Source organism: Neopsephotus bourkii, unplaced genomic scaffold, assembly GCF_033783945.1.
Source record: "Neopsephotus bourkii isolate Nb327-2 ecotype Australia unplaced genomic scaffold, CSIRO-AGI_Nbou_v1 NB_1279, whole genome shotgun sequence".
NCBI lineage: Eukaryota > Metazoa > Chordata > Aves > Psittaciformes > Psittacidae > Neopsephotus > Neopsephotus bourkii.
The window spans coordinates 5,183,233-5,199,105 of NW_026901764.1; the positions used below are offsets into that span (position 1 = coordinate 5,183,233).

The 15,873-nt window shown below is 38.0% G+C and overlaps 1 protein-coding gene across 6 annotated transcripts in view; it reads left to right on the plus strand.

The window, feature by feature from the left end:
- Positions 1 to 6,822, plus strand: part of U2SURP (U2 snRNP associated SURP domain containing) — a 45,905-nt gene extending 39,083 nt beyond the window's left edge. For 5 of the 6 annotated variants that reach the window (XM_061365276.1, XM_061365278.1, XM_061365279.1 and 2 more), the window contains 4 exons: positions 1,435 to 1,545; positions 4,047 to 4,165; positions 4,994 to 5,170; positions 6,298 to 6,822. In XM_061365276.1, the coding sequence (XP_061221260.1) occupies positions 1,435 to 1,545; positions 4,047 to 4,165; positions 4,994 to 5,170; positions 6,298 to 6,436 (546 nt within the window). In that variant the 3' untranslated portion in view covers positions 6,437 to 6,822. The remainder of the gene's footprint in view (positions 1 to 1,434; positions 1,546 to 4,046; positions 4,166 to 4,993; positions 5,171 to 6,297) is intronic. The other variant, XM_061365280.1, reaches the window with a different exon arrangement.
- Positions 6,823 to 15,873: the final 9,051 nt, after the last annotated feature.

Below are 15,873 nucleotides of genomic sequence, written 5' to 3' on the forward strand. Positions count from 1 at the left end.
GTTCCATTGATGATTGTTCTGTAAAAGATCACAGTTGCCTTGGGTAACCATACGATGTTAACATAGTTGGAGTTTGGGGAGATGTTGAGTCAGTGGTTATATAGGCTTTTCTTATTTTTCCTTCCTTATGATGGTAGAGGAAGCAAACTTGATTTTGTAGCAGAACAGGTTGTACAGGGTGGCTCTGAATATATGGATCCAAGAGGTATTTCTGCATTTCAGGGAGCAGAGAAAAAATGACAAATGATGGTGTCAGCTTTGCATTGGCTGCTGACTTTAATTGGAGGAATTATAAGCATATTATGGAATTGAGAACCTGAAGAATAAGAATCCCTTCAGATAATCAAAATGGACACAGTTGACAAAGTGTTTTCCTTTGTGTGTGTGTGTGTGTGTGTTTGGTGTGGAAGAGTTAAATATTTCTAAAGACAAAAATATTTTGTCTGTTAACTAAAAATGAAACCAGACCTCAAGCACTGGAAAAATCTACTCTTGCATATATGACTGTGCGGTTGATATTGAGACAGGAAATACAGGAGTGTCAGAGCATAAACATTTGGAAGATGGTTGACATGACTTATTACCAAGCTGCTCCCCTCCCCTCAGCCCCCCCAAAATTCTTCTGATCACAAAAAAAAAAAAAGAAAAATTGAAGTATTGTCTATAAAAGGCGACGTCAATAAGAATTAAAAATTGACGAATGCTAAGACAGGTGAGAGAAGTTTTATGATGTGAATCAACTTGGGGAAAGGTTTTAGTCCATTTAGGCGGAAAAAAATCAACATGGAAAAATTCTGACACTTACTTAACTTTTTGACTCAGTTGGCAATATCATCACAGTAAATTCAGTGTTGCATTTAACTGAATTTTGTTGCTAAGCTTGCTAGTGCATGATAGGGTATTATGTTAGTAAAAACTAACTTCTTTCAAATCAGCCACTCAGCGCAAGCAGCCCTAAAGAGGAGATGCATTTGTTTTAATGTCCTAAGTGTATCAGTTTTCTGATTTTAACATTTAGGGTTCAATGGAAAAAAAAACAGTTTCTAAAGGAAAACTTGGAGTAGACAAAAAAAGTTGAAATGATACATTAAGAAACCTGCAGTAAATTATTTAATTTTGAACGGAAAAAAAAACAGATGATGTAAGAAATATGAGAGTGCATTGTTCTAATGATGTGAACAGAATGTAACAGAATAACAGAAAAAGGTCCCTTTATTTTTAGTTTTTAACATGTCTGTAAACAACTGCAGGTGCCTGCAGACGTGTATGTGGTTTTGTTGATTTGATCCAGTTTAAATAAAGTTAGTATCTTTTTGTGCACAAACTTGTATAGGAAGAATGAAGAATACAAATCATGGGAATTTCATTTTCAGTCACCTGCCTAACTGGATAACAATAAGCCCAATAACCTAATGGTCAGTATTATTTTCACAGCTTAAGGTGATGAAGTTTCAGGATGAGTTAGAGTCTGGGAAAAGACCCAAGAAACCAGGCCAGAGTTTTCAGGAACAGGTTGAACACTATAGAGACAAGCTGCTCCAGAGGGTAAGAAATGTTCTTTATGTTTGGCTCTGATTCTGTGGTAGGATTTTATTGAGTTTATTGAATGTAAGGTGGCATTAAGCAGAACAACACATGGTTTTCGACAAAATTCTACTATAATGTCAAACTGCATGTCTGAGTCCAAGTGCTTTCTGCAGAATAGACATAATCTCTCCTACATAATCTCATAATGGTGTAGGATTTCACACTGTACAGATGGGTATCATTAGAATGTTTTGAAACTATAGAGGTCACTTCTGGATCTCCTACATAAAGCAAACTGTTACGTGGGAAAAGGAAAGGGAGAGCTGTTAATTGAAGCTGTTCCTCAGACTTTTCATTTTTCTTTCAGTAATTGATCCATTGTGTTAAAGGCTTCCAAAGGGAGAGAAAGAATGGTGTTAAGCAGCATATATGCTTCTGATTCTCTAGTGTCTTAAGATTTACTGGATAATTCCAGCTCATACTGTCACCCAAAAGGGAATAATTCTGTATCATTGCCATTTTTAGTAGTCCTCTCTGCACTATGAAGTCAGAGTGGCTTTAGAAATTAGCATTATGCATGTGATGTGATCTGAATCTTTGAAACATTACAAAAGAACACAGAGCCTCTTTGGACGACGCTTTTAGTGAGGGAGAGTAACTGGCAGATGCTTCTCTAATCTAGTTTCACAGCCTGAAAGATCGATGATGAAATTAGGTACCCATGCAGTTTCCTGGAAGCAAAATACAAATAGGCAGTTTTCACCAGATGTTTGGCTGTCACTTGTTCTTTGCATTATTTGGTGCTCAATATCTGACTAATTGACTAAAGTAACTTTGCCAAGTACCTTGAAGAAAGAGACGTGTAAAAATTAAGAAAGCTGGTCCCTAAAGGACATTTACACATTTGGAGGTTGATGGTAGTGATTAAGACTGATTTTAGAAGTAACTTTCCTTTTAAATGTAGTTACATCCTAAAACTTTCCACTTCCTCAGTGTTTTCTGTAATTTGAGAAAGAAGTGATTTGTACAATAAGCATAGAATATCTACTGAAACAGTAAGTTAGAACCTACGTTAAAGAGTTAGCTTACCTACTTTTTTAAAGTTAGCTTATAACCCCAGAAATCATAATTCTGATAACTTTGTTAGATGCTGTCTGTAGAATAAGTTCAACCAACTTGTAGTATTTCGCATTGTTTTATAATTATCTCACTTTCAAAGCTGAAGGCAATATTTAGTTAAGAAATACTTAATGATAATTAACAATTATGATAACAATTTAATGATAAAGAACAAGTGTTCTTTAAAAAATAACAACTCTTTTGATAAGGGAATAACTTTATCTTCTGCTTTAATGCCATAATAAAGCTAGCTTTTATAACGTTATACTAGCTCTGATTGCATTTCCCACAAACTTGGTAGTTGGTTGTCATTTTTTGTCTAATTCCAAGAGTAGATCCTAGTACTGTTGTATGTTGTTAAGAAAATAGGAACTTAAAGCTATTTAAGATAGTTTATTCCTATTTATCAAGATGAAATAATCAGCTATGCTAACAAACTAGGAATATCTTTATAGCCCATTGATTTTAATGAAATCTAACAGTAGTTTGCAATAGCAGGTATAATGATAAGGGGAACTTTAAAATTTTACTGATAAGTCTCCCATGTAAAGAAAATGCGAGGCTAGATTGGTATAACTGTCCTGGTATTTCCTGCACTTGTGTTTATCTCCCCTCACTCATTTCCCCCACCCCCTTCTTTGATTTAGTGAAATTGCCCCTTCCTTGTTATCTTTATGGGGTATGCAGGGAACATCTGTTCATTCTTTTGCCAAGGATTTTTTTTTTCTTATGCCAGTACTGGAAGAAGCACATCTCTTGATCTCTGTGTTCAGACTTGCCGATGGTTTAGGTTTATTTCTGTATAGTTACTTCTGTATTTGTCAGACAGGCAAGGTTTGCTCAGGGTATATTTTTTCTTTCAAAATGGTCCTCTTGGTATATAGAAATGAACCATATTCATGGGTTTTTTTGATAGAGTAAATGCAGTTGCAGAATCCTGTTTATTTTTGTTTTGTCTTTAGATGTCTTGTAATTATGAGATTATCTCAGTTTTCAGTCTGGATTAATGACGATGAGTGCATGTGTTTTAAGTAGAAAAGAGGTTCTTGGTATCCTTTTGTGTTTAATTTAGTTTAGAAAATCTATTACAGCTGTAATGTTTCCCAAAAATCTATAAAATGAAGACTGTTCATTTCCAATTAGATACTCAGACTTTCTTACCTAGGGCAACATCTTACATGGTTCTGTCAATGTTTGTGTTACAATAAATAATTCTGCTGCATACAAAGCAGTAGTACACATTTGAAGAGTGGTGTGGTATGACATTAGCTCTTCCCTGGATTATGTGCTGTGTTCTTTCAGTGCTCAGTGCTTTTATGCTGTTTGTGATTAGCTTAAGTGTCTTTACTTAATAATTAGTCACACTTCACCTGAAATCATTAATGCTTCTAATAATTTAGGAAAAAGAAAAAGAGTTGGAAAGAGAACGAGACAGAGACAAAAAGGACAAGGAAAAATGTGACTCCAGGTCCAAAGACAAGAAGGAAAAGGAGGAATGCACACCAACAAGAAAAGAGAGGTATGGCTTTCCTTGGAGTAAAGTGGATGGGAGGAAAAACCTCATAGTTAGTACCTTTGTCTGCAGTGGCAGCCTTAAAATTGTGGTGTATTACACACCTTATTTTAAAAGAAAATCACAAAACCACCCAAACAACAAAAACCCCACCAAACAATAAGAAACATGCTTTGGATATTAAAGCATACTTCAAAATATTAAAGGAAGTGTCATTTTTATCCTGCACCAAGTGATGTACCATTTTGATTAGAATCCCTTTTTGGCTTATTTAGGCCCTGAGGAAATATGGTAGAATCACTACCAGTTGCAAACAGGATATGTAACTCTTTTTTTTAGCAGTGAACTAACTGCGATGTATTACTCAGAAAACTGTATTGAAGTCATACCACAAATTATTTGTGATGGTTTAAATGTTACTCATCTCATAGTGAAAACTCTTCAAAACAGTGAGGTTTTAGAGTACTTGATTGTGCACTCTGATTTTCTAACACTTGTATAGCCAAACTTATCCTTGGTATTAAGGACAGATTGGGTAGAATGTCTTGCTTGTCAGGAAACTATGACAGAATGTTTTTACACTGTCAAAGATGAGCAGAAGAGTCACAGGCCTTAATTGTTACTTTTTTTACAGCCAGAGAAAATCTTACCCACATGTTGAACTTTTTTTTTATTATTTTAAGTAATAAAAACTCTACTACTTTATAATTACTTCAAAGGATCTAATTTTATACTGCCAAATATCTACAGGAAGAAAGCTATTTTTTTTAGTATCCATTTTCACTTCTCTGTGTCTGCGTGTGTATGTATATGACTGTATCTTTCTTTACAAAGGAAAAGACGACACAGTGCTTCACCCAGCCCATCTCGCAGCAGTGGCAGTAGACGAGCAAAATCTCCGTCACCAAAATCCGAACGGTCAGAGCGCTCGGAACGGTCCCACAAAGAGAGTTCACGTTCTCGGTCATCACATAAGGATTCTCCCAGAGATGTCAGTAAAAAAGGCAAAAGGTAAGCTGGTATCTTCTCCATTTTAAGTTGTAGAAAAGTTGAGTATATAGGTATGTTTTGTTTGGGTTTTTTTGGTGGGATGAGTTTTGTTTCTTTTAACAGAGCACATTGGATACACAATTATTTTCTCTATTAATGGGCTGCATATTGATGGTTAATATCTTTGGACACTGGTGTCTGAAATGCGTACAGGCTCCTGCCTTCATAGCTCAAGACTCTTCTATCTTCTTGTTCACCTGTTTACTGATAATTTTGAGTAATACTGCTTTTACACCAAAGCACCTTACTGCTTTATTACATTTTATTTTCAAAGGACAAATCTTCTATAGCCCATAAAACTCATAGAATTATACTGAGCATGCAGACTTTCACTGTTGATCTGCTTACATAAATCTCTCCCATGATTTTTTTTTTTAATGGGAAAAAAACCATCTAGATTAGATATTGCTTATGGGGTTTTGTTTCTGTAGTAGGTGTTTCCTAATCTCCAGACTGACAGATATTTGTTCCTAGTTAATGTTAAACTTGGGGTGAGATTTTATTATTGTATTGATGGTTTTGCAGCTCAAAACTTGAAAGTTCAGCTTCCTTTTCTTTATAAGTGTAGAATGTCTTATTAATCGAAGATTTCTCAGACATATTGAGGAATATTCTTTTCATGCTGTTGAGAATATCGTAGTGAATATTCACAGTGATCGGATTCTTATGCTATAAATTGGGAATTCAAATAAATACAGAAGTATTTTAGCGTAACAGTACAAAACACTTGTTCATTTCTGTTTTCTTCTATACAGATATAGGCTGCTATTAATACAAGAGCCAAGGTGGTTGAGGCAAATGTAGAAGGTTGCGAATTCCTTATGTAGGTTTAAGTAGGACATGAGTTAGTGTTACTTTTCTTGTGGGTTCTAAGCACTGCAGTTCAAGACCCAAATACATTAAAAACATTATAATGCAAAAACTGCCTTATTCTCAAAGGCAAGAAATCATTGTGCTATCCCCTTACTAAAGCAAAATATTTTCTACCTTGTTTAGTTGAAGAAATGAATTCCAAATAACTGCAAGCAAAGCCGGTATCAGTCAGTTTTTTACATGAACATTTATTTATTTAATTTTTTTTTTGGCAGATCACCTTCTGGCTCCAGGACACCCAAAAGATCAAGAAGATCGCGATCCAGATCCCCTAAAAAGTCAGGGAAAAAATCCAGGTCTCAGTCCCGTTCTCCTCACAGATCTCACAAGAAGTCAAAGAAAAGCAAACACTGACAGTGTTACTATTTTTTATGATGATGTCACTTACTGGAAATGCGGTTTTGTTTTTGTGCCTGAACAGTCTGTTAAAAAACAAAAAACAAAAAAGCATTCCTGATAATTTTTTTTTTGTGAATGCACGAGTATACTCATGAGTAATGGCATCTGTAGACTTGTCATTGTTTTATATTGTACAAAATACCTTCATTGTGACTATTTCCCAAAAGAAACATTTTTGTGTTTAGAAGTTTCATCAGAAATGTGTGTAAGTGATCTGCTGGCAGTAGTGATATTTTGTTTTAGAATATTGTGACATAGCAGAAATAACTCAAATGTTCCCCCTTTTTGTAGCTTTGACAATTTGAATTAGATTTCAAATAAAATCTGAACAGAAAATTAAATGTTGGTTTCTTGCCCCACTGGTGATATGGATCTCTAAAGGAATGCATAGTTTGTTTAGAAGTACTGTGTATTTCAGACATACTATGGTGCTTAGCTCTCTCAGTATAGCGGTAGCTCTGTTCTTGCTTTCACTAGTTTGACTATCCAGATAAAAGCAACTTGTGAATCCAGTGGATGGGTTTTCTTTCCTGCTGTGATATTTTACTCTAAGCAGTTGAACAGTCTGGTGCCTACTGTGATAAGCTTTATAAGTAAATCTTTGCTTCCTATCTCTCCATTTTAGTTGCAGGGAATATTTGTGACACCACAGTAATGTTTTTGTTTGGTTTTTAAAAAGGGCCTCCACAGAGATACATCATACATATGTATATTTATATCATATATATATATGTATATATGATGTATCAATAACAAGCTGTATTTATGGCCTGCATAGGGAACAATAAACAGACAGCAAGCCTGAGGCTCTGTAACTTCTTCCTTAAGTCTAAGTACCATAATTGCAACCTACAGTACACTATTGTTTCCTAAACCAGATTTTTACTCCAAAATGACAGCTTTTACATTATTTTATTGAATTTATTCCTTTGTTGTGAAAAAATTTCAAAATTAGGAAAAATAAAACTTTTTTTATTACATATTTATTTATTAATATTTTGGAATTAGTGAGCTGTTTAACTTTTCTTAATGTTAGGCTTTCCTTTCTCCAAACTTGTTCTGTGTCTTAGGCATTGATGTGGCTTTAAAACACTTCACCTTGGTTTCTTACCATGCAACCGTTCTGTGGGTGGGAGGCAGGGAGGAATGAGAAATGGGGAGGGTTCGATGTTTATACTTGGAGGTGTGGGGAGATTATAATAAAAACATAAAATTAAAAGGGATCTGGCCTCCTGTGAACTGTTTCTAAAAGCAAAAGCTGTACTTAAACACAGGCACAGGGTGCTGGATGATGGCTGCTATTATAGCTGTGTTATCTACAGGTTTTACATTGTTAGGATCTTGTAAATGTGCTGGGGGAAATTGCAATTGTACGTGTATATAGCTTAAGAGACAATGCTTTTGGAACCGGGATTTAAGAGGTCTTCTGAAAAAGTGCGTATTTAATTAAACCCCTCAGGTTTTCTTTTTGCTGATAGGAAACTGCTGACAGATTATATAAATTGTTGCAAAAGTGAGAATTAAGTGGAGAATTCCCTTTGTTAATGGGAACTGAGAGATTATGTGGAATACTGAAAATATGAGGAATGCATGTGTACTGTGAAGTCTTTCTTAGTCTAAGTATTGAATAGATGCATTAATAATAAGAAAATACACCTTATATCTGTTTATATTATAAAGAAACTGGCTTAGAAATAGGCAGAGTTTTATATATTGTATTTTTCTCCCTGTAACATAAAGTGTTTCAGATGTACAGATGTTGGTAGCTAAACTATTAGAAACTAGGTTACTTTTTCTTAAATGCTGTGTATTCACACCTGGAGCAGACTAGACAGATGGCTTTCTAGAGCAAAAAATAGGTGTCAGCATAAGTTGTGGACATGGAGAATTGTTACAATGGGAAGATGACCTCAGATCTGATTAACAACTTTAAAACTATTACTTTTATCTGAACAGCTGTTTGTAAACGGAGGAGTGATAAATGTCAATGTTTTAGGTAAAGTGAGACTAAGGATGGTTTGCCACAGGAATATTCTATCTGCAGAATCAATTGTGTATTTTGTTTAATAGCTAAAAGTTGTCAGGGTAGAAAATAGCATTATAGGTTTGCATACTTCTCAATAATCAATTTTGATTTCAGCTTCTATAAAATTCTCAGCAGTGATTATAAAAGGCTTAAGCCAAGTAGCTAGAGAGCTAAAGGGGAGACACCTATTAAGACTTTATTTTGTAACAGCATTATTATGCAATACCTGTTTTTTAGTATCTTTATTCTCTCAATGCCATTTTCATACCTCTTGTTCTTTGCTTCTACAGCCTAGGCTGTAGAAAAGCTCTTTTGTACCTAATAGTCTCTTAAGAGCAATTAAGACTCTGTATCCTTAACTGGATGTCGTTTTTTAATCATGCTGAGATGTTGAAAAGAATATCTTTTGATCCTACTTGCTTTTTTATTTTCTTCCCTTCTTTTATAGGTAGTTTTGTTTATAGCTTGGCTTGTCCACAAATTAAAACAGGGAGCAGAAGCATCTGGTAACAAATGGTCTGTAAAAGATGCGAATCAATATTGAAGACTGAAAATTATCATGTTGTAGTGACAGCATATGGTCATGGTGTGCAATTACCATGTGACTTTGTGTCTGCAGCTTTTTGGGGTGAAATGGTGAAAAAATCATCTAGTTGATGCAGGATAGATGTAATTTAAATACTGATACTGGGATTCGGGAAGTAGCATCCAGATTAAGTCTTGTGGAAAAAAAGCTCTGTCCTGAGGTGGTGTGGTCCAATGTTCCCAAATGGTTTTAGTGACTGTACAGGATGAGAGCCTATTATCCTCCAGTCAGGGAGCATCTGACCATTTCCTTTGGAGGGGGGAGTGTCAGTAGATAAGGGCTTCTTTCTCTTGTCCTGCCCTGCCTTATTGATGATTTCAGAGGTCAATATTCATGCTTTAGTGTTTAGATTTATCTAAAGCAGAGAAACTGATTGTAGCTTGCTTCAGACAAGTTCCTGTGTGTTGGAGTAAGCTTCCAGCAGCCTGAAACAGCAGCTGGTGAGGCCTGTCTTGGTGTGGGATCATATTAGAAACGGAATGTATGTGGTGTATTCCCAGGTATATGGCAGAGGCTGTTGTGCTGATATGTTTTGGTGAAGCTTTCCCAGGACTCTGTAGGACTTTCAGGTGTTCATGCAAAGGCCTATGTATGGGGTTGCTAGTTCACCTGTTCTCAACCAGTCCTGACCTCTGTGTATCTCTGTGGAACTTAGTCATCCTCTGAGCACAGCACATGGGCCTTGTCTCAGTGAGAAAAGTTACTTGGTCGTATAGAGTCTCTGTTTGACAATTAAAACTTTTTAGTGTTACAGAAGTGTTCATTCAAATTGCCTTTTTTAAACTCTGTGGCTTCCTTTGACTTCTCTGCGCGCCAGCTGCATGTACCTTTTGTAATCCTATTTGAGGAAGAGTTTGTTTCTGAAAGTCAGTGCCAGGTTATTATTTGGGCACTAGGTGCATGTGTTTTCCTCCTGCCTCCCCCTTGGAGGTTTTGAAGTTAAGAATAAATCACTTATGAACAAGGGTAACAAATTGTTTTTCAAAGCATATATTTAGAATTGCAACTCTTGCTAACATCTGTTCATCTGTCCCAGTGATACCAAATGTGCTCTGCTTTCTGCGTTTATAAATCATCTTCTGTACTAATACAATACTCTTCCCAAGCACATGTGAACCCTTTGAAGATGCTGGATTATTGTATTTGTGGTTTTCTGCTTGTAAAACTACTCTTATGCTTTTTTGGTTATGAACTTGTGATTATGCCCACCATTGGGATAGCTTTCGAATTCATACTGGTTTTATTTAACAAATTTGAGGCATATTTTATAGCTGAAACTGTGTAAAAATTGTATTAGACCACCTTGGTATGAATACTGCCTGAGATGTCTACATTAGAGTGCTAAAATGGGAAATCCAGTTTTATCCTTAGGGTGGTGTTGGGGATCAACCAGTGTTCGAGGCGTGTTCTTGGCATGTTGAAAGTAGGCCTCTGACCTGTGCCTTGGAAGATGTCCTGAAGGAGTTCATGTAACATGACTTCAAACTGGAATCTTGTGATGAGAGAAGCAAGATCAGCCAAAAATGGCAAATCTGTTCTGAGCATCTTTGATGACTTGAGGCAGCTTGCATGTGGAGTTTTCCTCCACAGACATTTACCGTCCTTTGGTGGAATGAATATTTTTAATGAAAGTGAAGAGCATTATTGTATTTCTGTACATAGATTAAGGCCTTATCTAGTTTTTGATTGTTGGCTTGCTGTACTTTTCATATAGCTGCTTGAGGAATTTGGGGTGAGTTGTTTCTCAACTATTGGGGTTTGTACTAAATACTTAGTTGAAGGCACATGCATTTGGCTGCATTAAGGTAAAGGTAATTTTGAAGGATATTTGAATTGCTGCCTTTTTACTAAAGATTGGTCTGCTTTCTATGCATTTTCTTTGTTGACATCTTGATTTTTGGGACAGCAAGGGTGGTGAATTCCATAGCTGAAGACGGCAGCAGTGAATAATCAAGATGAGACTTTCGCAATTGTTTTAAAATCAGTGTTCAGTATCATGAGATTAAACAAATTAGAAACCTGATAGGTCCAGTCAAACCCTGAATGTTATCCAGCATTTGCTGTTTCGAGTAAGGCTTTGAATATGGTTGAGTTCATAAACTTACCTTTTAATAAAACAGCTCAGAGTAGAATTTCTCTTTGTTCTCATTGCTGCGTGAACTGTTGGAAGATTTCGGTGTTCCACCGGTTCATGCCGCTGCTGTCACTGCTGCTCCGCAGTTTGTAAGTCACTTTTGTAAGGGTCATGACTAAAATGCTAATTTAACTTTGTCCCCGTGTATTTCTCGTTGTGTAGGATGCAGAAGTCTAAAACAATTGCATACCATTTCCCCCTCCACCTGCTTCTTGTCAGCACAGTCAGTTTTCATGGGTAAGCCTGTTCCACTTCCCACTTCTCATGTCTTGTCTTGTGCCAGGAATGTTTTACTCTGTAACTGGCATAAGCTGGAAAGCTTTCTGTTTGTCGTTATTTGAAGAGGAAATGGTAGTTTCATCTGAACATTTTGTTGTACTTGCTTTTAGTATTGTATTTTATGCAGAGATTTTTCCAAATGACATGGCAACAATAAAAGTGTCAGTTTGCCAATATCCAGCAATGGTTTTGTTTCTAACCTGGAAAAGAGCAGTATTTATCTGTGTTGTGCTAAGGGCAGTTTCTTGGCCTCACCAGCTCTTCTGCTGGTTGGTGCCAGTTCTGCCTGCATTGTCAAACTGTACTGGCTGCTTCTGTTTGTGCTATTGACAGAGACCTCTGTGCTTCTCAGAAATGCAGTAACGAGGCGTGGGCTGATCACTGCAGAGTTGCTTGTATAACCTTCTCTTGAAGAAAAAAAACCTCCCACTCAGAACTGCTGCTCAGATCCTGGGATGATGATGAATAGCTTTTCAATGCTTAGAATGGTTTGCGAGAATGCAAGGTGACAGGAATGGAGCCCATGTCATGCTGTAGTGCAAGGCTGTGTGTTATGGCTGGGCTTGTGTCACAGCTTGTTGCTGCTGTGGGGTGCAGGTCCTGTCACTGCTGCCTTTGTGCCCTGTGAGTAGCCAGTTCAGTTTACTAAGGTAAAACACTTCTCTTGTGTGCTTGTTCTCACGCTAACTTTCTGCTGTCTTCGTGAGTTGAATGGGCTCAGTGCAGGGAACAGGACAGACAGTGAGCAGAATGGTCCTCATTTCTGGTAACAGTTCCCTTGTAATGTGCAATTGCATCCATGGTGTTTTCATTTGAAGTGTGTGTTTTGATAAGATGGGCTGCATTGATGCTGCACTCAGCACCCTGCTCACTTCCACTGTGGTCACATACTCCTGTCACTTTCCCACCACCATCTCTAGCACTTGTTTGACCACTTCCCTGGTGGAAAAGTAGGACGAGCACAGGGTAGGCAGGTTGATGTGATGAGGTGCATGGGAGGAAGGAAATGCAGACCTGGGGCCATCAATCTTAGCAGCAGTGAGCTGTTCCACTGGCTGTGCCTCGTTCTGTCGCCTCTTACTCTCCAATGAATTTGAACCCATTGGTCAAATCTGAGAGCAGTGAATGTCTCCAAGATAATTTAGTGTCCGCAAGATCTGTGGAAGACCAAAATGAGGAAAGAGCCCTCAGATGCCCCACAAGATGGGAAAGGTTGGAATATGAGCTCTTGATGTTACTGCCCAGAGCATTCATTTAGATTACAAGTCCCAGTTACTAACAGTCCTCGCTTAGAGCTCACAGTCAAGAAACACAGCATGTTGTGATATCCTACTTGCTCTGTTTTTATTTTTACTCATGTGACTTGAAAAGCTTCCTGGAGTTTGTTGCCTTGAATCCAGACCATCAGTCTTGCTCTTCAAACCCTTACTAAGAGGTTGCCTGCAAGCGTGAAATCTGATTCTGCCTCTTGGGCTTCTGAGGCTGGACTAAGGTCTGAGACTTCAGTCAGTGGGGCTTGTGTATGGTAAATGTGCCTGTAAAAAGGTGAGCATGGAGAAGGGGTGAGTGTGAGGTCTATGTAATAGGTCTCAGAAATCTTACAAGAAAAGATTTAACCTAGCAGAATAGGTTAATTCTAAATGACTGACTGTTCTGGGTATAAAATTTAGCTGGCGTGGGAAGAGGAAGGCGGAATTCATGCATGCAATTTGGTTTTGTGGAAGATGGATCACGGAACTGGCCTATGCTCAGAATCGATGTCCAAGATCATCACCAGCAGTCAAGATCATTGCTGAATTCATCATTGGAGGTGGAAACCTGTTTTCATCTTTTTAGCCATGCCAAAAGGGTATACCTTTGATGCTTCTGGAATCATTTACCCAGATGTTTTCACCTGCTACATACTGTGAGAGCTAATGCTGCGCTGTTGCAAACGGTAGCTCAGAGAGTGGAGATGAACCCTCTGAACTTATAGTAGAGAGGTTTCTATTACAGCTGATACCTGTCTTTTCATCATAAAATCTGCATCTCTTGGGTTGCTGGTGACTTATTTTTCCCTGGCATTCTAGTTTCTTTTCCCTGCACTATGGGAAAAGAACTGTCTGCTGGTTAACTGAAGGGAGGATATTGCCTTGAGCAAACTCAGGAAAAGAACTGGCTATAAAATGTAAGACATGAGACTGGGATTGAATTCTGGCCATTGCGTGAATTGAGGGGCTGTGGATTCTCATCCTTTGTTTTTATAGAGGGTCCCTATCCTAGCTAATTAAAAAAAAAAGAACAGGTTGCAATAAAGCCTGATTTCTAGGCAGTTAGGTTTCACTGGGGGTGCTCACTTTCAGGCCAGCCTGTAGGAAATCCTCACTGTGATCTGGAGTGGAAACTTGATCATGTTAAAGACAAACCCTTTTTCTCAAATCCTGAAGACTTTCAAGAGTTAATGATCTATGTTACTCACTGAGTTTTCAAGAGATGGAATGAATTACTGTGTGGGGGGTGAGGCACTTTGACAGACTGCCCAAGGAACTTGTGAATGTTCCATCTCTGGCAGTGTTCAAGGCCAGGTTGGACGGTCTTGGGTGCCATGGTCTAGTGTGTGGCGTCTCTGCCTATGGCAGGGGCTTTGGAACTAGATGATCTTTAGGTGCTTTCCAACTGCAGCTACTCTATGATTCTATGATTAATTTCCAGATCTTTCCTAGTCAGTCATTTGTAGCATGTAGCATGTTAGTTATGTGGTGAGCACTGAATCTGTTGTCAAATGAGGACCAGCTAGTTTGCTCCATCATCTGAATGCTGAAAGGGAATGTTGTTGCATGGTTTCTGCTGCCTCCTGTCCTTAGGACTTGAGGCAGGAGGTGCAGGGTGACACCCTGTGTGATGCCTGGGCAGAGCCCCCCAGTGCCAGGATGCTGACCAAGGGGAGAGGTGCACTGATAAGATTTAGGGGTTCCTGGACACTGCAAGCCATTGAGGTGGAGGGTGTAAAGACATGAATTAACCCAGGTTTGTGGTTTTGGCTATAGTCAGTTTAGAGATACCCTAATGTGTGTGGCTGAGACAGCTCTTCTCTGCGACCTGCTAAAGGTTTTGGAAGCTCTTGATGCGAAACAGTACATTGCCAGTTGTTTTAAGGTGCTCGGTTATGAAAGCAGAATCTCTTGATTTCCTTTTGGAACATAAACCAGTTACACAACAGCTGAGAAAAGATTTCTGACTTTAATAAAAGTCAAAGAGTGAATGACACTGCAATGTCCTCGGGGCATTCATAAAGTTCTAGAATTCCTTCAGCTGCACAAACAGGAGTTTATAAATATTTACTGAAACTAACTTTGGAAATGTCACTTGTGCAACTGGAGGTAAATATGAAGGAGAAACTGGGGGTGGGTATGGGAACAGCTTGTTACAGACAGGTTGTGTCCACTTTGCTATATATTTCTGGTTTATGACCACTTGGTTTAATTTCAGTCCTTGCCAGCTGCTTCTGCAGCACAGCGTCTGCACACACAGTTCAGAAGGAACATCTGAGAGAAAATGAGAACTTCAGAAGGCAGACTGCTGCACCCATTGCCTAATGGAATGGCTGATGAAGACTTCAGCATGGTTGTAAATGAGTGTGTTAGGAGGAAAATCAGCTGCCACTACTGGGTGAGACCTTGAAAAAGCTGTGAAAAGTTTTGCACAGTACTGAAGGAAGGTGCAAAATGTAAAGATCTGCAGTTCTAAGTGCTACTGTGCAGAGTCTTCTCACCCATCTCTAGTGGAGATACCAAAATACAGTCTTAAGCACATTCATAGATCTCCAAGTTTGGTCAGCTACTCCATTTTATATGCATTTTGTTCACATTTTGTGATCTATAACTTACGCTTTAGTTTTCAGAATTTCACTTTTGAGCGGTGTTTGAGGAATTCAGCATGGATGTTTATCCTGAATAGACTAGATATAGGATTTCTTAATACCAAGAACTTATCACATGCTAGGTGTGTAACACCATAAATCATCATCTTTCATCCCAAAATAATGTGATTTTTTTAAAGATAATGTTTTGCTGAAGTTTGACTTCAGGAGAAACTTCTTTATCTTGTGCCCACTCCACCCTTGTGAACACAAGAAAGGCGAGTTGCAAAGCATTTAAAGCGAAATCAAATCAGGAAGTGTCCCAGTAAGGATCAAGCCTTTTGTGGCCCCATCTCTTAAACAAAGGGATACTGGGGGGGAATCTTGGAGAAGTCTGGCCTGGGTGGTATCACTCTGAGGGTGAGAAATAATTCAACTAATTAAGACTTGGGTTGTCTAAATATTTCATGTAAAAATCAGAATTATAATAACTAGATATAAAATATTAAACTGTTTCATAAAATATTTA